The sequence below is a fragment of the Sphaerodactylus townsendi genome, linkage group LG16 (assembly GCF_021028975.2).
Source record: "Sphaerodactylus townsendi isolate TG3544 linkage group LG16, MPM_Stown_v2.3, whole genome shotgun sequence".
Taxonomy (NCBI): domain Eukaryota; kingdom Metazoa; phylum Chordata; class Lepidosauria; order Squamata; family Sphaerodactylidae; genus Sphaerodactylus; species Sphaerodactylus townsendi.
The window spans coordinates 20,842,800-20,859,921 of NC_059440.1; the positions used below are offsets into that span (position 1 = coordinate 20,842,800).

The 17,122-nt window shown below is 50.1% G+C and overlaps 1 protein-coding gene across 2 annotated transcripts in view; it reads left to right on the forward strand.

Moving 5' to 3' along the window:
* The window catches only part of ACOT7 (acyl-CoA thioesterase 7), a 67,859-nt gene that overhangs the window by 33,833 nt on the left and 16,904 nt on the right, over window positions 1-17,122 (forward strand). For both annotated transcript variants that reach the window (XM_048519382.1, XM_048519384.1), the window contains 2 exons: window positions 495-581; window positions 15,579-15,695. In XM_048519382.1, the coding sequence (XP_048375339.1) occupies window positions 495-581; window positions 15,579-15,695 (204 nt within the window). The remainder of the gene's footprint in view (window positions 1-494; window positions 582-15,578; window positions 15,696-17,122) is intronic.

Sequence of the window (17,122 nt, forward strand, 5' to 3'; positions counted from 1 at the left end):
GGTTCATGCGGAGCACTGGTTTAGCCTTCAGCACTTTGTTATTGCTGAGGTCCAGAGGTGCCCGATGCTACTTGAAATGAAATAGCAAGGGGGAAACTGGGCAGCAGTAGTCAAGGAGTCTTTCAGAGAAGCTTCTTTACCACAGTTCATTTTCACTAAGAGCTCCAGCCCTCCCAAGGACCCAGTTCAAAAGCTGCCGCGTTATGGATAGACTTCTTACTTTCCCTTCTACTTTGCAGCAAGTTCTATCTCATGGGTTTAGTGCAAAGTGTCTCGCTTCAAACTGCTGGTAGGTGTGGGTTGTGGAATGCCTTTGGTCAGGTCTTGGAACCCCGTCTCTTAGTCTGTAATTTCCTCCCTCCTTTCCATCTCATGGGTTTTATGCAAAATGTGTCTTGCTTCGTGCTGCTTGTAGATGTGGGTTGTGGAACGCCTTTGGGCAGATTTTGAAACCCCGTCACTCACTCTGTATTTCCCCCCCTCCCTTGCTGTAGACCCATACACCGTCGGCTACAGTCAATCCAGCTTGATCCACCTAGTGGGGCCATCCGACTGCACTTTGCATGGATTCGTGCATGGAGGTAGGTTGCGATGTTACATCTGGGTTAATTTTAATATGCCACGTTAATGCTGGAACTGTGATTTTGAAAGGTGCTTTGCCGTTCAGTAGGACCCTTCCCTAACTAGATCCCTACTAATGTTACACTCTGTCTACACTTATTTATGGGAGCCAGTGTGGTATAGTGGTTAAGAGCAGGTGGATTCTAATCTGGAGAACTGGGTTTGATTCCCCACTCCTCCACCTGAGTGATGGAGGCTTATCTGGGGAACTGGATTTGTTTACCTGCTCTTACACTTGAAGCCCGCTGGGTGACCTTGGGCTAGTCCCAGTTCTTCAGAACTCTCTCAGCCCCACCTGCCTCACAAGGTGTCTGTTGTGGGGAGAGGAAGGGAAAGGAGCTTGAAAGCCACCTTGAGTCTCCTTACAGTAGAGAAAGGTAGGGTTTAAATCCAAACACTTATTATTATTATTTCCTTCTCTGTTATGCATTACTCTCTCATGTGACAGGGTTTTTAATTTCTGTGCTACAGAGGTCTCAGAGAGCAGAACTGGAACCTGAGGGGATTCTGGGGTTTGCACTGGGGAATCCTCTGGGCTTGAACTGACCTTGATCCAGGCGCAAGAAGAAGAGGAGGAGGATGCAGCGTTAGGTCTTAGGATCTGCAAACCACCAGTGGATTAGTGGGTTGCATCCAAGCGACTTCTCTGCTGGTAAAAAGAAAGTAGGAGGGCCCCTCTGTGTGTTTGTAAAGCGCTATCAAGTCGCAGGCAACTTATAGCAACCCAGTAGGGTTTTTGAGGCAAGAGATGTTCAGAAGTGGTTTGCCACTGCCTTCCTCTGCATAGCGACTCTGGTATTCCTTGGTAGTCTCCCAACCAAGTGCAAACAAGGGCTGACTCAACTTAGCTTCCGAAAGCCAATGAGATCCAGCTAGCCTGGGCCATCCAGGTCATGGCGGAGGTCCCCCTTAGACACCATGAAGGTTATGTTAAGGAACAAGTGACTTGCCTGTGTAAAAGCCTAGACGGATAGTAGAAGGAAGGGTGCTAGACAAGACTGAGAGAAAACGATGACAGGATGCATTGTGGGCTCTCCTGCCTGCTAAACTTTAGTCTTCATCGTCTTATGCTTCCGACTCAGGCTGATGAACAGTGGGACTCCTGATCCGAGGAGCGCTTCCTCTCGGCCTGGGTTTTGGTTTCACAGTCCAGGGCCTCTTCCAAGCCAAAATCAGCCCCCCTTTTTAGCCTCATGCTGTTTAGCGTACAATTTTGGTGGCTTTTATTTTGGCATTGCTGTTGCTTGGGCTGGATGGTTCCATTGCATTGCACTGTTGCTTGGGCTGGATGGTTCCATTGCATTGCACTGAGGGTCCAGCAAAAAAACCCCAAACAAATAAAAAAACAAACCATCCCAGGCAAATAAGTGGAGAAACTGGACTGTTCCAAATTTCTTAGCAACATCTGACTTCCTGTGCAAAAGTCTCCATTGGCCCCGTGTTCCTTTCCTCCCAGCCAGAGTTCAGCAGTAGCCGCCTTAACGTGTATTTTATTCCCATTGATGCACACGCACATAGTTGTAATTTCTAGTCGGACCTCAGGTAAATCACTCGCAGAGGGTTGCAAAAGGAGAAATAAGCCGAACAGCCGTCCAGAGGTCTAGCGAAGTTTTCTCATTTACCTACAAAAAGGAGCGGCGGCATGTGTCGCGGATGAAATGGGCCGCTCTCAATTGGAGTCCTAGTTCTGTAATTGCCAGATGCTTTTTGGACGCTTCCAACAGCTGAGCCTTACTGTGGTGGCGGCAACTGAGACTGTTCAGCCAGCTTGATTGCTTTCCTTTCGTGTGAAAATGTGAGCTAGGAGGGCTGCGGTAAGGGGGGGAGTGTCTACTCTCCTTGGTTTGTTCAGACTGTAGGGACATGAGCCATTTGGGCCCCATTACAATGTTGTTCTGTTTGTGTCAGGTTAGATCTCCCCAAAGAGGTGAGTGGAGGGCTCAGGTGCAGAAAGAGAGCCAGTGCCGCGTAGTGGTTAAGGTGTCGAATCAGGATCTGGATGATCCAGGTTCGAATCCCCACTCTACCATGCCATCGAGCCCCCCCCCTCCGTCCTCCCTGCAGGCCGACTCATGTCCTTCCCAGGCCCTGGGGAGGGCAGGAGCCGGCCTGCAGGGAAGCCAGGGGGGCAAGGCTCAGGGGGGGCTGCAGTGTCCCCAAGCCTCCCCTCCAAGCCCTGCCCTCCCCCAGCCTCCCTGCTGGCTCCCATAAGTGGGGTGCAGGGAGCTGGGTGGGGGGTGGTGCGGGGAGGCGGTCATACCCCTGGACGCCATTTAGCCCGGTACGGCACTGGAATGATCCAGGTTCAAACCCCCAGTCTACCATTGGAAGCTTTTTTGGGTGACCTTGGGCTAGTCAGACTCTCAGCCTAACCTACCTGACCAGGTGGGTGTGAAGATAAAATGGAGGAGGGGCGAGTGTTGTGAGCCACTTCGGGTCCACATTGGGGAGAAAAATGGGGTATCAATGAAGTAAATAACTAACGTATGAATAAATGCACAATGTTCAAAGATGCCGACTCAAGCTGTTTCCACATGGATGCTTTGTTTCGCTTCAGCTTTCATACAGCGATGCTATTCGGAGGGGGGGGGGGAGCACCCGCATGTCGCTGTCCTCTATCTGTCCTGATTCTGGGGATTTCTCCTGCTTTCCTGCGATCTTTCCCAAGCCTTGGTTTGATAAACTCTTTGCCACTGCAAATGCCCTCAGCATTTGCAGCAGCAGCAAGATCTACATGGAGAATCATCCCTGTCTGGAAGTCGCCGTAATGTGATGTTTAGTCAAAGAATTGCAAGAAAGGCAAGATTGGGCTAGCCCAGGGGTCGGCAACCCACTGCTCCGGAGCTGCATGCAGTTCTTTCGTCCTCGTATTGCGGTGATGCAGTGGCGACGTCAATGACTCCAAGTTGCACTTGGGACCCAGCGAGCACGGCTCCTTCCCCTCCCCTTCCTTCCTTCCTCCCTTCTTTTCTCCCTCCCTCCCTCCCTCCCTCCCTCCCTCCCTCCGGCATCCTTTTCCATCCTTCCCTCATCTGGCACCTGGGAAGGAGAGGAAAGGATGCCAGAGGGAGGAAGGAGGCATGCTGACCGCGTCCCAAGTGCAACTTTCTGTCGTTGGCATTGCCGCTGCTGTCTATCCCACCCGCTTGGCTGAAGGCAGGGCTTGGAGAGGGCAGGGGCAGGGGTGGGGCTTGGGGAGGTGGGCCCAAATGGCTCTTTGGGTGCTAAAAGTTGCCGACCCCTGGGCTAGCCTGAGCTATTCAGGTCAGGTTAGGCCACGCTACCCACTCAGAATCCAGAGGAAGGGAAAGAGTTTATAAGCTGCTTTGAGACTCCTTGCGATTGAGGAAAGTGGGGTAGAAGTCCAAACTCTTCTCTTCTTATCTAGTTGTCCAACCGCAACAATTCTTTCCCTGTGACTGAAATGGCAATGCTGACCTAGATTTGAGACAGGCCAGCTCGTCTTGAGATTATAACCTGTCCTGGAAGACGGTTTGATAACTGGCAGAGAAATGTGAATGGCATCACGCGGTCGTATCGGTTGTGATCCGTTAGGCCTAATTGTGCGGCGTGACACTGATTTAGACGGCAAACAAGATTAAAAAGCAGGCCGGAGGGACCGGATGAGGAGTGACTCCCTCTTGCTTGAGTTCCGTTCCACTAACTGAATACCACCAAGTTCCCTGCCATGCAGATGGCAGTCGTGTCTTTCCCAGGCCTGAACAGGTGGGGAAAGGTAGGCGAGGATGCTTCTGATGGGGCATTGTTAACCTCCCTACATGGGGCTTGCGATGCTGTTTCTGGCACCTGTCCTTTCAATAGAGCAGCTCGGAGCCTCCTGGCAGCAGGCCCATAATCCGCCGCTAAACAAACACCTAATTGGAATCTCGACAGAAATCCAGGTGTAATTAACAGCCGGGAGAGTTCTTCCATTTACGAAAAAGCCACAATGCTACTTCATCAAGAATAGCCCCGCCGCCACAGCCGCCTCTATTTTTAAAAGGTGGCGATGAAGTCATGCTGCCTGGAGAGATCCTACGCTGAAGTTCCATAAAAAAACGGAAACCTGCGAGAAGCACCGGATGAGAAAACTTGCTCTGAATTCCGCTGCGATCTTGAGCGGCGGAAGGAGCAATCTCTTGCAATCAAGGTGGTTCCGGCTTTGGCATCCGATCCCAGCCGCAGAGAAGTCTAGGGGAGATGTTTGTGGAAGAGCTGTGCTTTGAGAAGGGTTTCAGGAGAAAGGTGAGCAAGAGAAGCAGAGTCAAGGCTGTAGAAGCAGAGGAGTGGTTTGCAGTTGTACCCCACTTTTCTCTCCTGTACGGAGTCTCAAAGCAGCTTACAAACTCCTTTCCCTTCCTCTCCCCACAACAGACACCTTGTGAGGTAAGCAGGGCTGAGAGAGTTCGAGGGAATCGTGACTAGTCCAGCGTCACCCAGCAGGCTTCATGTGTAGGAGCGGGGAAACCAATCCAGTTCTCCAGAGTAGAATCAGCCTCTCATGTGGAGGAGCAGGGAATCAAACCAATCCAGTTCTCCAGATTAGAGTGCACTTGCTCTTAACCGCTATGCCACTACAACATGCTGTAGCAGGAAGCAGATAAAAGCTGGGAAAATGGCAACCTGCATCCAGAAGGGAACAGCTCAAGTACGCTTTGTTGCACCGAAGGTGTGGACAGAATAAGGAAGTTTGAGGCTGGACCCAATCCATGGTAGAACAATGCACAAGGCAGCCGCAGCTCCCGAGACAAGGGCCGGATGATGCTTCCTGCGCGTAGTTATAGGTGGAACTGTTGAGTGGTTGAGCAACTTCGATAGACCCAAAGCTCCTTTTTTTAATTTTAAAAAAGTGAAATGTTCTACTTGTTGGCAGGTGAACTGGGGACTCCGATGGTGCTAGTCAAAAGGAGTGGTTGCTATAGGACAGTGATGGCAAACCTTTTCGAGACTGAGTGCCCAAATTGCAACCCAAAACCCACTTATTTATCGCAAAGTGCCAACACGATAATTTAACCTAATACTGAGGTTTTTGTTTAGAAAAAACGGTTGGCTCCAAGGCATGCATTACTCAGGAGTAAGCTTGGTGGTAGTCAGTGGCTTTGCTTTGAAGCAACCGTGCAACTCTTCCAATGGGTGAATCACGACCCTAGGAGGGTTTACTCAGAAGCAAGCCCCATTGCCAGCAACCGAGCTTACTTCCAGGTAAAGGATTGCGCTTTAGTTTAACAGCGCTCAACAGGGTTACCTACACTTCTTCCTCAAAACTAGGTCTTAGGTTTAATGCTAATAATCGAGCCCAGCAGCCCAGGCCAGCCTAGATGTGTGGAGGGGGCACTCTGCACGTGCCCACAGAGAGGGCTCTGAGTGCCACCTCTGGCACCCGTGCCATAGGTTCGCCATCACTGCTATAGGAACTCCTCATTATCCTGGAGCTCCCTGGTTATCTAGACCTGTGTAATTAAAATACTACTTAGGGAAAGAGGGACCCTTCACTTATATCAAGCCCCAGAATGAAATGGAAACCTTTTGGTGGCAGTATTAGTCCCACAGGCAGAATCGGCCTCTGAGACTCTGTTTCTGCCTCTTGAAGCACTTGTTTACACAAACGAGCATCGAAATCTGGACACTGTCGGCTGCTTCCCATTGAACTGGCCAGCGTGGTGTAGTGGTTAAGAGCGGCAGACTCTAATCTGGAGAACCGGGTTTGATTCCCCACTCTGCCATATGAGCTGTGGAGGCTTATCTGGTGAACTAGATTAGCTTGTGCACTCCCAACACATGCCAGCTGGGTGACCTTGGGCTAGTCACAGTTCTTCGGAGCTCTCTCAGACCCACCTGCCTCACAAGGTGCCTGCTGCAGGGTGGGGCGGGGAGGTGATTGTCAGCCGCTTTGAGACGTCTTCTGGTAGAGAAAAGCAAGATATAAAAGCCAGCTCTTCTTCCGTTGCTGGATTTGATTAACTGGAGATGCCAGGGATCGATCCTGGACACTTCTGTGTGCAAACCAGAGGGCTCCCATTGAACCACACAGCCCCACCCACTCAGCTCACTTCTTACGTAGATGCCACGCCGGTGTGCTCCAAGGTGCTACATTGGCACAGCATCCCGGCTGCGAGTTCCAGTCCTTGTCTGCCTTTCATAGCAGACCACAGGATGTTCTCTAAAGAGGGATGGGGGAAAGGGTATCTTTGATAAAATAACTACCGGTCCAGCATTGACACAGTGGCGGGCTTTTGTCTCTTTGGTTTCCCCGCTGGCGCCTGAAGAGGCTGCCGTCTCCTAACCAGCGCCTCATTGCTCTTGTGGCACACGCGGGGCCAACCAATCCCCTGGGTGGTGTGATTAATTGGCCATCGCACATAGAAGGGGGAAAATGGATTCCACATTTTAAGTCCCCCCTCTGTAAATCGGGGTTAATTCGATTTCATTTGTCACTGACAGGCTAGTAATAACGGAACAGCGGGCAAGAAGAGGGAAGCACTTGGAGATGTTTCCTCCTCTGAAGTCAGTCTGGAGCAAATGCTTTGCTTGCACTCTGGGCTTGTGTGTGTGTGTATGTGTGTGCATGCACACAGCTCTTGGTAGAGTGCAAATTAAGGTTCGATCGATTGGCAAAACGTCTCTTCTAGCAAAGATCGGGGAGTGGGACCAGCCGAAGCCGCTGCGCTTGCTTTCAGCCTGCCACCAGCTGCGTCAAAAGCCACTTTGGGTTTTTTTTACAAAGAAAAGCGGCGTTTAAAGTAAAGAAATAACAACCAGATGACTCCCAGTGACGAAGGTTAAGGATTCATAACTGAGAAATCGTTACTTGTACCCATATGCCGCCGAGATTGTTTTAGCCCCTGCCCTGTCTTGGACTGTAATCTCTGGAGCGCAGTTTGACATTTGTTCAAGACGTCGGCAGAAAGGCAAGACGTGACCGATGTTTTGTTGTGGATTTGCACAAATCCTTACAAAGCAAGATGGGAGGGAAAGAACGCTGGGTTGAGAAACACAGTTGCACTCCTTTGGCGTGGGTACCAGCAGATAACTTTGTTGAAAAAAAGCATTGAATTAAACCACTGAAAAAGATTCCCCTGGACTTCTGGGTAAACAGCACCTGGCTGGTTTCCCAAAGTGGAAACGGAGGGTTCATCTGCCCTCTGAGGTCATGAAGGTACTAAGACAGTTTTATTTCAGGAGGTGTTTGATGTAAAGTAACCTGGTTTTTGGCAGACCCGGCTGTGCTTTCAATCCGGCATTGTTTTGATCTGAGCGGATGTTCACATTTTGTGTCCTTGCCGCTCACTGTTCCTTTGTTGGCCAACTTGTGTCTGAGGAGAGGTGGTGGGATATAACTATTTTCAATAAATGAATCCTTTGTGGTTCCTTCATTTGCACCCTGCCTTTCTTGCTGAGATTCAAGATGGATTACAAGATGTAAAAAAAAAAAAAAATCGGTTCAATCTGACAGCGCAAACCATCCGACAAATAATTCCGTAGGGCTAGGACAGTGATGGCGAACCTTTTCTAGACCGAGTGCCCAAATTGCAACCCAAGACCCACTTATTTATCGCAAAGTGCCAACATGGCAATTTAACCTGAATACTGAGGTTTTAGTTTAGAAAAACTGGTGGCTCCAAGGCGTGCGTTACTCAGGAGTAAGCTTGGTAGTAGTCGGTGGCTTTGCTTTGAAGCAACAATGCAACTCTTCCAATGGGTGAATTACGACCCTAGGAGGGTTTACTCAGAAGCAAGCCCCATTGCCAGCATCCGAGCTTACTCCCAGGTAAAGGATCGTGCTTTAGTTTTTCACGTGAAAATCAGTGGGGTTTACCAGCGCTTAGCAGGGTTACCTACACTGCTTCCACAAAACTAGGCCTTAGATTTAATGCTAATAATCGAGCCCAGCAACCCAGGTTAACCTAGATGTGTGGGGGGGGGCACCCTGTTTACAAGTGCCCACAGAGAGGACTCTGAGTGCCACCTCTGGCACCCGTGCCATAGGTTCGCCACCACTGGGCTAGGATTACAAAATTAGAAAATGGCACCCGGCTGGTGGACGGGGTTTTTTTGTTCGTTTGTTTGTTTTGCACACGGGCAAACTTCTACAGCTTTTCAAAACCCATCCTTGTTTTGTTTCCAAACAGACAAAGGAAAAACGGTGCCTTATAGTCTTCTCTGCCTTTGCAGGCAAAAAACAAACACACACAAAAGACCACTCTTTGCATTTTTCATTTGTTCCTACATGTTAATAGACAGGAGAGAAAACTGGAGTGACTTTCCTGCCAAGTGGATATCCTACAATTTTGTTGTCATCTGAAATGACAAATCTCATTTTCTGATACCGAGCACAGAATTACTGAGAAATGCCTTGGTAATTATCCTTCATCTTTGGGTGGCAGCCAGAATTGTCTATCAGACAGGGTGTCTGGAAACCCTGGGGGAAATAAATGGAAATCGGGAGGGAGAGAGCAGCAGTCGCTGCAAACTGCTTGAACCCGGGTGTCTTTCTACGAGGCCTCTAGCTGCTGGTGGACCTTCTGTGAAATGGGTGAGTGGTTGATGAGTTGGGGGCTTGTTTTGATGTCATGGGGTGGCCAGTGTGTGGCATCCGCGCTGTTGGCATCCACGGAATAAGAGACCTTTTGTGCTTATAGGAAAGTCTAGGCAGGCTTGTTGGAGAAGCCCAAGATAAGAGGAGGAGGAGTTTGGATTTATATCCCAACTTTCTCTCCTGTAAAGAGACTCAGGGTGGCTTACAAGCTCCTTTCCCTTCCCCTCCCCACAACAGACACCTTGTGAGGCAGGTGGGGCTGAGAGAGCTCTGAGAGAACTGTGACTAGCCCAAGGTCACCCAGCAGGATTGTAGAAGTGTGGAAACACATCTGGTTCACCAGATAAGCCCCTGCCACTCAAGTGGAGGAGTGGGAAATCAAACCCAGTTCTCCAGACTAGAATCCACCTGCTCTTAACCACTTCACCAATATGGGCTGCATGATCACGTGCTTCTAAAAAGCTTGCAGGACTTCCACCCTGATGGTTTCTCGGCTTCAGCCACAAAGGGGAAATGCTGTCCCTTTAAACCATTTTGCTCTTCCTTTTCCCCACAGACATCAGGTGCACATCTGGATGACTGGAATTTAAGCGTGTCGGGCTGGTTTTTAAGGTCTTCTTTTCGCGTAGCACCTGGGTCTGTTTCAGACCTGATCCTACAATAATCTTTCTCTGCTGTCTCGCTGTGCTCAGGCACAATATAGGACCACTGGTGAAAACAGCATGAACACGCATGAAGTGGTCTCGTACCGTATCAGACCATTGGTCCACATGGTTTACTCAGATTGGTGGTGGCTCTCTGGGGTCTCAAACAGAGGTCTTTCGTATCATCTACTAGGTGTCCCTTTTAAAGTGGAGATGGCGGGGATTGAACCTGGGACCTTCTATGCCAAGTAGAGGCTCTTCCACTGAGCCGCAATGCCCATCCCAGCATCTGTGCATGATCTTGAAAGCTAAAATGGCACATTGGTTAGAGCCGTGGTGGCGAACCTTTGGCACTCCAGATGTTATGGACTACAATTCCCATCAGCCCCTGCCAGCACGGCCAATTGGCCATGCTGGCAGGGGCTGATGAGAGAAGTATCAATCCTCTTCCTGTAGTCCATAACATCTGGAAATACTCAAAAGAGTGCTCCAATTACAAAGGCTAAGGATGTGAAAGGAGGAGAAGTTTGGATTTACATCTCCCCCTTTCTCTCCTGTAAGGAGACTCATCTCCTTTCCCTTCCCCCCCTCTGCACAACAAAACACTTCCTGCTTGAGGTAGAAGCTGGGACTAGAAGAGAGGAGCTCTAAGAAAAGGAACTGCTATTAGCTTAAAGGTTCCACCCAGCTGGCATGTGCTGGAGTGCACAAGCTAATCTGGTTCACCAGATAAGCCTCCACAGCTCAAGTGGCAGAGTGGGGAATCAAACCCGGTTCCTCCAGATTAGAGCGCCTCTGCTCTTAACCACTACACCATGCGGGCTCTCTCTCAGCCCACCTTGCAGAGTTGTTGTGAGGATAAAATGGCTGCCAGGAGAACGATGTAAGCCATTTGGGGTCTCTGTGGGGGGAGATATTCAGGGTTTGAATGAAGCAAATAAAGGGGATTCTCCCACAATGCACAAGGTTACTGACCCCCGTGTGGAGAGGAATCTACGTGCTGTGTTCATGCGACCTCCGTGCTTTATCTCGGGTTTGACGGTCAGCAGAAGGGTGGGAGCATCATGGCACAAGGCCTTGGCACGTTAGGGGGGAGCCGTACAGCGTCCCCTCGACCCTGTTGCTTTAAAAGCGGCAAAATGAGCTAGAAAGGAAGTCACGGTTTTTGTGAGCGTGAGCTGGCCGGGGTATTTTTAGTAACTGTTAGCTATTCTGTCAGTCGACGCTTGCAACGCTGCCCTGCTTCAGGCCAAGCGGGGCTGGATCTCGACGGAATATGCCAAAAGCGATGTGATATAATAAACTGAAATCGACAGACATCTTACCACTAAACCCAGAGACGGTGTGTCGGGATAAGCCCCTGATGGGCTCGTCGGAAAGATGGGGGGGGGGAGGGGGGGATCTTTCCCTGTCGTCCTGATATGTCACACCACTTTGCTCATCTTGACTCTGGTGCTCTCTGTTAGGCTGAACCCTGGTTTCCGCCATAGCCCTGTGCATCGTGGCTGCCTCATTAGTATCCTCTCCTTTGCACCCCTTTCTGCTCTATAAAATCTTGTAGTGGTTAAGAGCAGGCGCACTCTATTAATCTCTGGAGTGATTCTGGGTTTGATTCCCAGCTCTGCAGCTTTGGGCCAAGGGAGGCTTATCTAGAGGAACCTTCAGGTAGCAGATGCGCACTCCAACCTACGCCAGCTGGGTGACTGCATTGGGCCAAATGCGACTACTTGAAGCTCTCCTCTCAGTCCCACCCACCTCACAGGGTGTTTGTTGGGGGGTGGGGAAGGGAAAGGAGCTTGTAAGCCACCTTGAGTCTCCTTACAGGAGAGAAAGGGGGGATATAAATCCAAACTCCTACTCCTCTTCTTCCTCCTCCTCCTCCTCTTCTCTCTTCTCACTCCTCACTCCTCTCTTCTCTCTTCTCTCTCCTCTCTTCTCTCTTCTCTCTCCTCTCTCCTCTCTTTTCTCTTCTCTTTCCTCTCTTCTCTCTTCTCCTCCTCTGTGCCTTCTACTGAGCTGCTCTCAGGGCCTGGAATGATGTTCCCCTCTCTGAGAAGCAGCTCTGCTTCCTGCTGCTCCAAGATCGGGTCTCTCTGCAGTAAGGAAGGCCTGATTATATGCACACAGGCCTGGGAGCAAGATAGTCAAATTCTGAGGTTGAAACGGACGTGTACCTTTTTGGGACCAGCTGCAAAGGGCAGGCCACAGTTGTGGGATGTCCTCTGCATCAAAAAATTCCCCGCAAGTAGAAAATGAACCCAGCAAACAAAGAGAGGGGAGAAGAAGCAGGCAGAGATTTCTGCAGGCAGAGATATCTGTTTGCCTGGGAGCTGCCCGGTGCATTCAGACTTGCATAGATCCTTTGGCACGTCTCAAGCATGAGCGATCCTGATGAATGCTGCAATCCGCACCGTCCTTCTGCCTGTTTCTCGGACAAGAGTGGGCCCGTTGTGGAGGCTGCGTGAGCTGTGAACTTCGGAGTTTCATTCCTGATGTGGGTGTCGGAGAGAGGAGAAAGAGGGAAGGATCAAGTTGCAGGAGAAGACATCTGTCAAAAGTCCAAGCAAAAGGCTAAGAGAGCCAGTGTGGTGCAGTGGTTAAGAGCAGGTGGATTCTAATCTGGAGAACCAGGTTTGATTCCCCACTCCTCCACCTGAGTGGCTGAGGCTTATCTGGTGAACCAGATGTGTTTCTGCACTCCTACATTCCTGCTGGGAGACCTTGGGCTAGTCACAGTTCTCTCTGGACTCTCTCAGCCCCCCCTGCCTCACAAGGTGTCTGTTGTGGGGAGAGGAAGGGAAAGGAGCTTGTAATCCACCTTGAGCCTCCTTACAGGAGAGAAAGGTGGGGTATAAATCCAAAACTCTCTTTCTCTCTCTGAGCTGAAGGAAGGTGTGCGTCTAAGCTGCCTTTTCCTGCTGATAGGGGAAAAGATCACACCATCCCATTTGGGAGTAACTTCAGGCTATCGCTGCCCATCTATATAATAACTCTCTCTCCCTTCCCCCCATTCTCGGTTCTGAGCTGCAGCACCAAAATAACATGTTCCGCGTCTCCCCAGTAATCATTTTGTTTCTGTCAACGGAATGCCGTGACACGGGCTTCAAACTGCACGGAAATCTGTCACAACGGAGGAACGCTGACAGAATGCCAGCTTCGCCTCCCGGGCAGAGTTCCTCCCCCCTCTGTGCCCCCCCCCCACCCCGAGCTGTCCTACCTGCAGTGATGAATATTCTGCTGGCCCAGCAATACTGGCCTTGCCCGAACGGAGTAGCACAATTTGCAGCCAATTTAGGAGTGGGGAGAGAGCTCCTTTCATGTTCCCCGAGCTTGCAGAAAGAAGTGATTGAAGCCCGGAGAAAAAAAAATACAAGTTGCCTTTGATCAGAGGGTGCTGGGGAAAAAAAAACAGATTTTCCCAGCCCTTAATCTTTGATCACTGTTAATGCTGTTGTGAAAACCAGCAATGCTTTCTTTGAAGGCTAAACGGCCCCACCTTAAGTTGTCAAATCCAACAGTTTGAAGAGTTAAGAATACAGTCTTTCCTTGAAGACACAGTGGTGGGTCGCTTGGAACAGGCCGGCTGACCCATCAGTCAGTCCCAAAGCGGGCAGAGGTGCCTGGGTTCAAACCCAGCGTGGTGTCATGGTTAAGATCAGGTGCACTCTAATCTGGGGAACCGGGTTTGATTCCCCGCTCTACCACTTGAGCTGTGGAGGCTTATCTGGGGAACCAGATTAGCATGTGGGACTTCCAACCTGACGCTTCAGCTGGGTGACCCTTGGGCTAGTCACAGTTCATGCCTGCAGGCTCTCTCAGCCCCATTCTCACCTCACAGGGTGTTTGTTGTGGGGGGGGGGGGCAGGAAGGGAAAGGAGATTGTAAGCTCCTTTGAGTCTCCTTACAGAAGAGAAGGGGGGGATATAAATCCAAATTCTTCTTCTCTCTTCTTGTTCTTTCTTCTTCTCAGTCTCTAACTTGAAGCCCAATTTGTTCATGGGACACCTCATGGGGGGTGGGGGTGGTAAAACTCACTTTTTACGTATGCATGGGTTTATGCACTGCAGATTCCCAGGTGTGTGTCTGGGCTTTCCCTAGATGAATTTAGCTGCCAGGAGAAAGTGAAGAAGAAGAAGGAGGAGGAGGAGGAGGAGTTTGGATTTATGCCCCACCTTTCTCTCCTGTAAAAAAGAAGAAGAGGAAGAAGAAGAGGAAGAGGAAGAGGAGGAATTTGGATTTATATCCCCTTTCTCTCACCAAGGAGGACTCCTAAAGGGCTGGCTGACAATCTCCTCTTGCCCCTTCCCCTGGCAAATTGCAACAAACACCCCAAGCGGGCGCAGGTGTAGGTGAAGGCTGAGAGAGCTCTTAGTAGCAAGCTGTGACTAGCAAAAGGTCCTGGCTAACCCAGCTGATGTGTGAAGGCTGTACAGGCTAATCTGAATTCCCCAGGCATAAGCCTCCCACTGTATGACCCGGGAATCAAGCTGACAGAGGCTGGGAATTAAACCCCAGATCCTAGATTAGATACATGAGCTCTTAACCCTCCTAATGCCACTGCTGCCTATCGGTAGAATGCTGAATTAAACATCTGTATCGGGGTAGCCAAACTAAGTGCATGTTGCTTGCAGCATAAATGTCCGGGCCTTTAGGCGGCTGGGAGAGGAGCCTCTCCCCTCCCAGCTTTGCTCCCAAGTCTAGTGCCTGTTTGCTTTTTTATATCTGTGGCATACTGGCGCCTAGAAACAGAGTCTCTTTCCAGGGATGTGGCTCCAGATCCTTGAAGAGAGTGTAGCAAAGCTCTGGGAGCAGGGCAGGGAGGCAAGGAAAGGAAGAGAAGGGCAAGAGTAGAAAAGGTGGGAAGCTGTCCGGTTCCAAGGAGTCCCAAACCAAGCTGCTGCCTGCAATGGCTTCAGGGCTGGTTTGCTCAGGGAAACCTGAAGTTGGCACCTTGCCTCCCGGCAATACACCACACTTCCAAGGCAAGGTGTAGCCCCACCTGAGGAACCTGCCGTAAGCAAGCAGCAGGTCAGGATTGGCTCTGCTTGACCTCACTGGCCGTTGCCACTTTAGTCTGGGAGGGCAGAGGAGATGACCCCCCCCACACACACACACACTTAGTCATCTCTCTGTGACAGAGAGTGGAGAACAGTATTAATGGATCCTCAGAGGAAGAAGAAGAGGAAGGGTTTGGATTTATGCTCCACCTTTCTCTCCTATATAATGCGGACAGGGTCTATCGAAACTGGAACAAAAGCAGGCTTTGGAGACAGCTTCTACTCTAGAGCTGTGGCTATTCTAAAACTCATAAGCCACAGGTTGATGTGGGTTGATGGGAGGGCTGTGTAGGGATGGGTGGAGGAAGGGGAAAGTGAGGGGATGGGGGTTTGAGTCTGAAATTGTGTGCATCGAGGAATGCTGCTGTAAATTTCGTTGTGCGTGCACAATGACAATAAAATGCTTATGCTTATGCTATAAGGAGACTCAAGGCGGCCTACAAGCTCCTTTCCCTTCCTCTCCCCACAACAGACACCTTGTGAGGCAGGTGGGGCTGAGAGAGTCCAGAGAGAACTGTGACTAGCCCAAGGTCACCCAACAGGAACCTAGGAGTGCGGAAACACATCTGGTTCATGTCTAAAGTACTGAGGATCTTCTGGATTGTGAAGGATGGGGGTCCATTGTTTGCAGAGACCGGACTTATTGAGGCTGCAGGTTTGCTGCAGTTAGTGGCTGGTGACAACATCCCAACAAAGCCCTGTCCAATCGTCTTTTTGCAGGTGTTACTATGAAGCTGATGGATGAAGTGGCTGGAATCGTTGCTGCCCGGCACTGCAAGACCAACATAGTCACGGCGTCTGTGGATGCCATTAATTTCCATGAGAAGATTAAAATAGGTATGTAAGACCAAGAATGCAACTAGCAATGCCAGGGGTGCATTTCAACTTTGCCTTCTGAGTACCGCAGCTTTGCTTGGTTATGGGCATCGCAGTTTAAGAAGGATATTGACAAACTGGAACATGTCCAGAGGAGGGCAACCAAAATGGTGAAAAGTCTGGGATCCATGCCCTACGAAGAGAGGCTTAGGGAGCTGGGGATGTTTAGTCTGGAGAAGCGAAGGTTAAGGTGGGACTTGATAGCTATGTTTAAATATTTGAAGGGATGTCATGTTGAAGAGGGAGCAAGCTTGTTTTCTGCTGCTTCAGAGACTAGGACACGGAGTAATGGATTCAAGGTGCAGGAAAAGAGATTCCACCTAAACATTAGGGAGAACTTCCTGACCGTCAGGGCTGTTCAACAGTGGAATTCACTGCCTCGGAGAGTGGTAAAGTCTCCATCTTTGGAGGTTTTTAAACAGACTGGATGAACATATGTCGGGAGTGCTTTGATTGTGTGTTCCTGCATGACAGGGGGTTGGACTGGATGGCCCTTGTGGTCTCTTCCGACTCTATGATTCTATGTTTTGATTTGATTTGCTGGCTGTGGGAGTGGGGAGGTACTTGAGCAGTGATTTCTGGGGCAAGAAACTGCTGGGCCATTGTATTGTCGAAGGCTTTCACGGCCGGAATCACTGGGGTGCTGTGTGGTTTCCGGGCTGTATGGCCGTGTTCTAGCAGCATTCTCTCCTGACGTTTCACCTGCATCTGTGGCTGGCATCTTCAGATCTGAAGATGTTTATCCTCTTAAGATAAACATGCTTGGTCTGAAATCTATGGGGAGCCCCTACTCCAAGGCCTCCCAGGGAAAGAGATTACAAGGAGCATAAACAAGATTTTCTTCTGCTTTTGCCTTAAGTGGTGTGGCCAACCTATGGCACTCAGATCTGAAGATGCCAGCCATAGATGCAGGCGAAACGTCAGGAGAGAATGCTGCTAGAACACGGCCATACAGCCCGGAAACCAGACAGCACCCCTGCTGGGCCATTTTCTGTGCTCCTGTAATGTATCCAAACACCTCCGGGACAGTCGGCTGCATGGTAGGGTGGAGAGGGCAGAAACGTAATCTAGGTTTTGTTCTTCATTTTTTGCTTTTTGGATTTTGTCTTGCCATCCGAGGGGGTGATTCCCTCTTCCCGGGCTGCGTCTAGTGTGAAATGCTGTGGCCCGTCTCTTCCTGGGATCCGCAGGCCTCTGGAACCAGACCGGTGGCTAGTTCCCCAGCCTCCAACAGAGCTGTGCATATTTCATGCGGCAACATAAAAATCCCACGGGTTTATGAGCCGAATCCTGCCTCAAGGGAGGCTTCCTTCTGCTGCTGGTATATGTTATGCAAATTAACCGTATTTTCCCTCGTTTCTCTTTGTTTTGCATAATTTATTACGGTG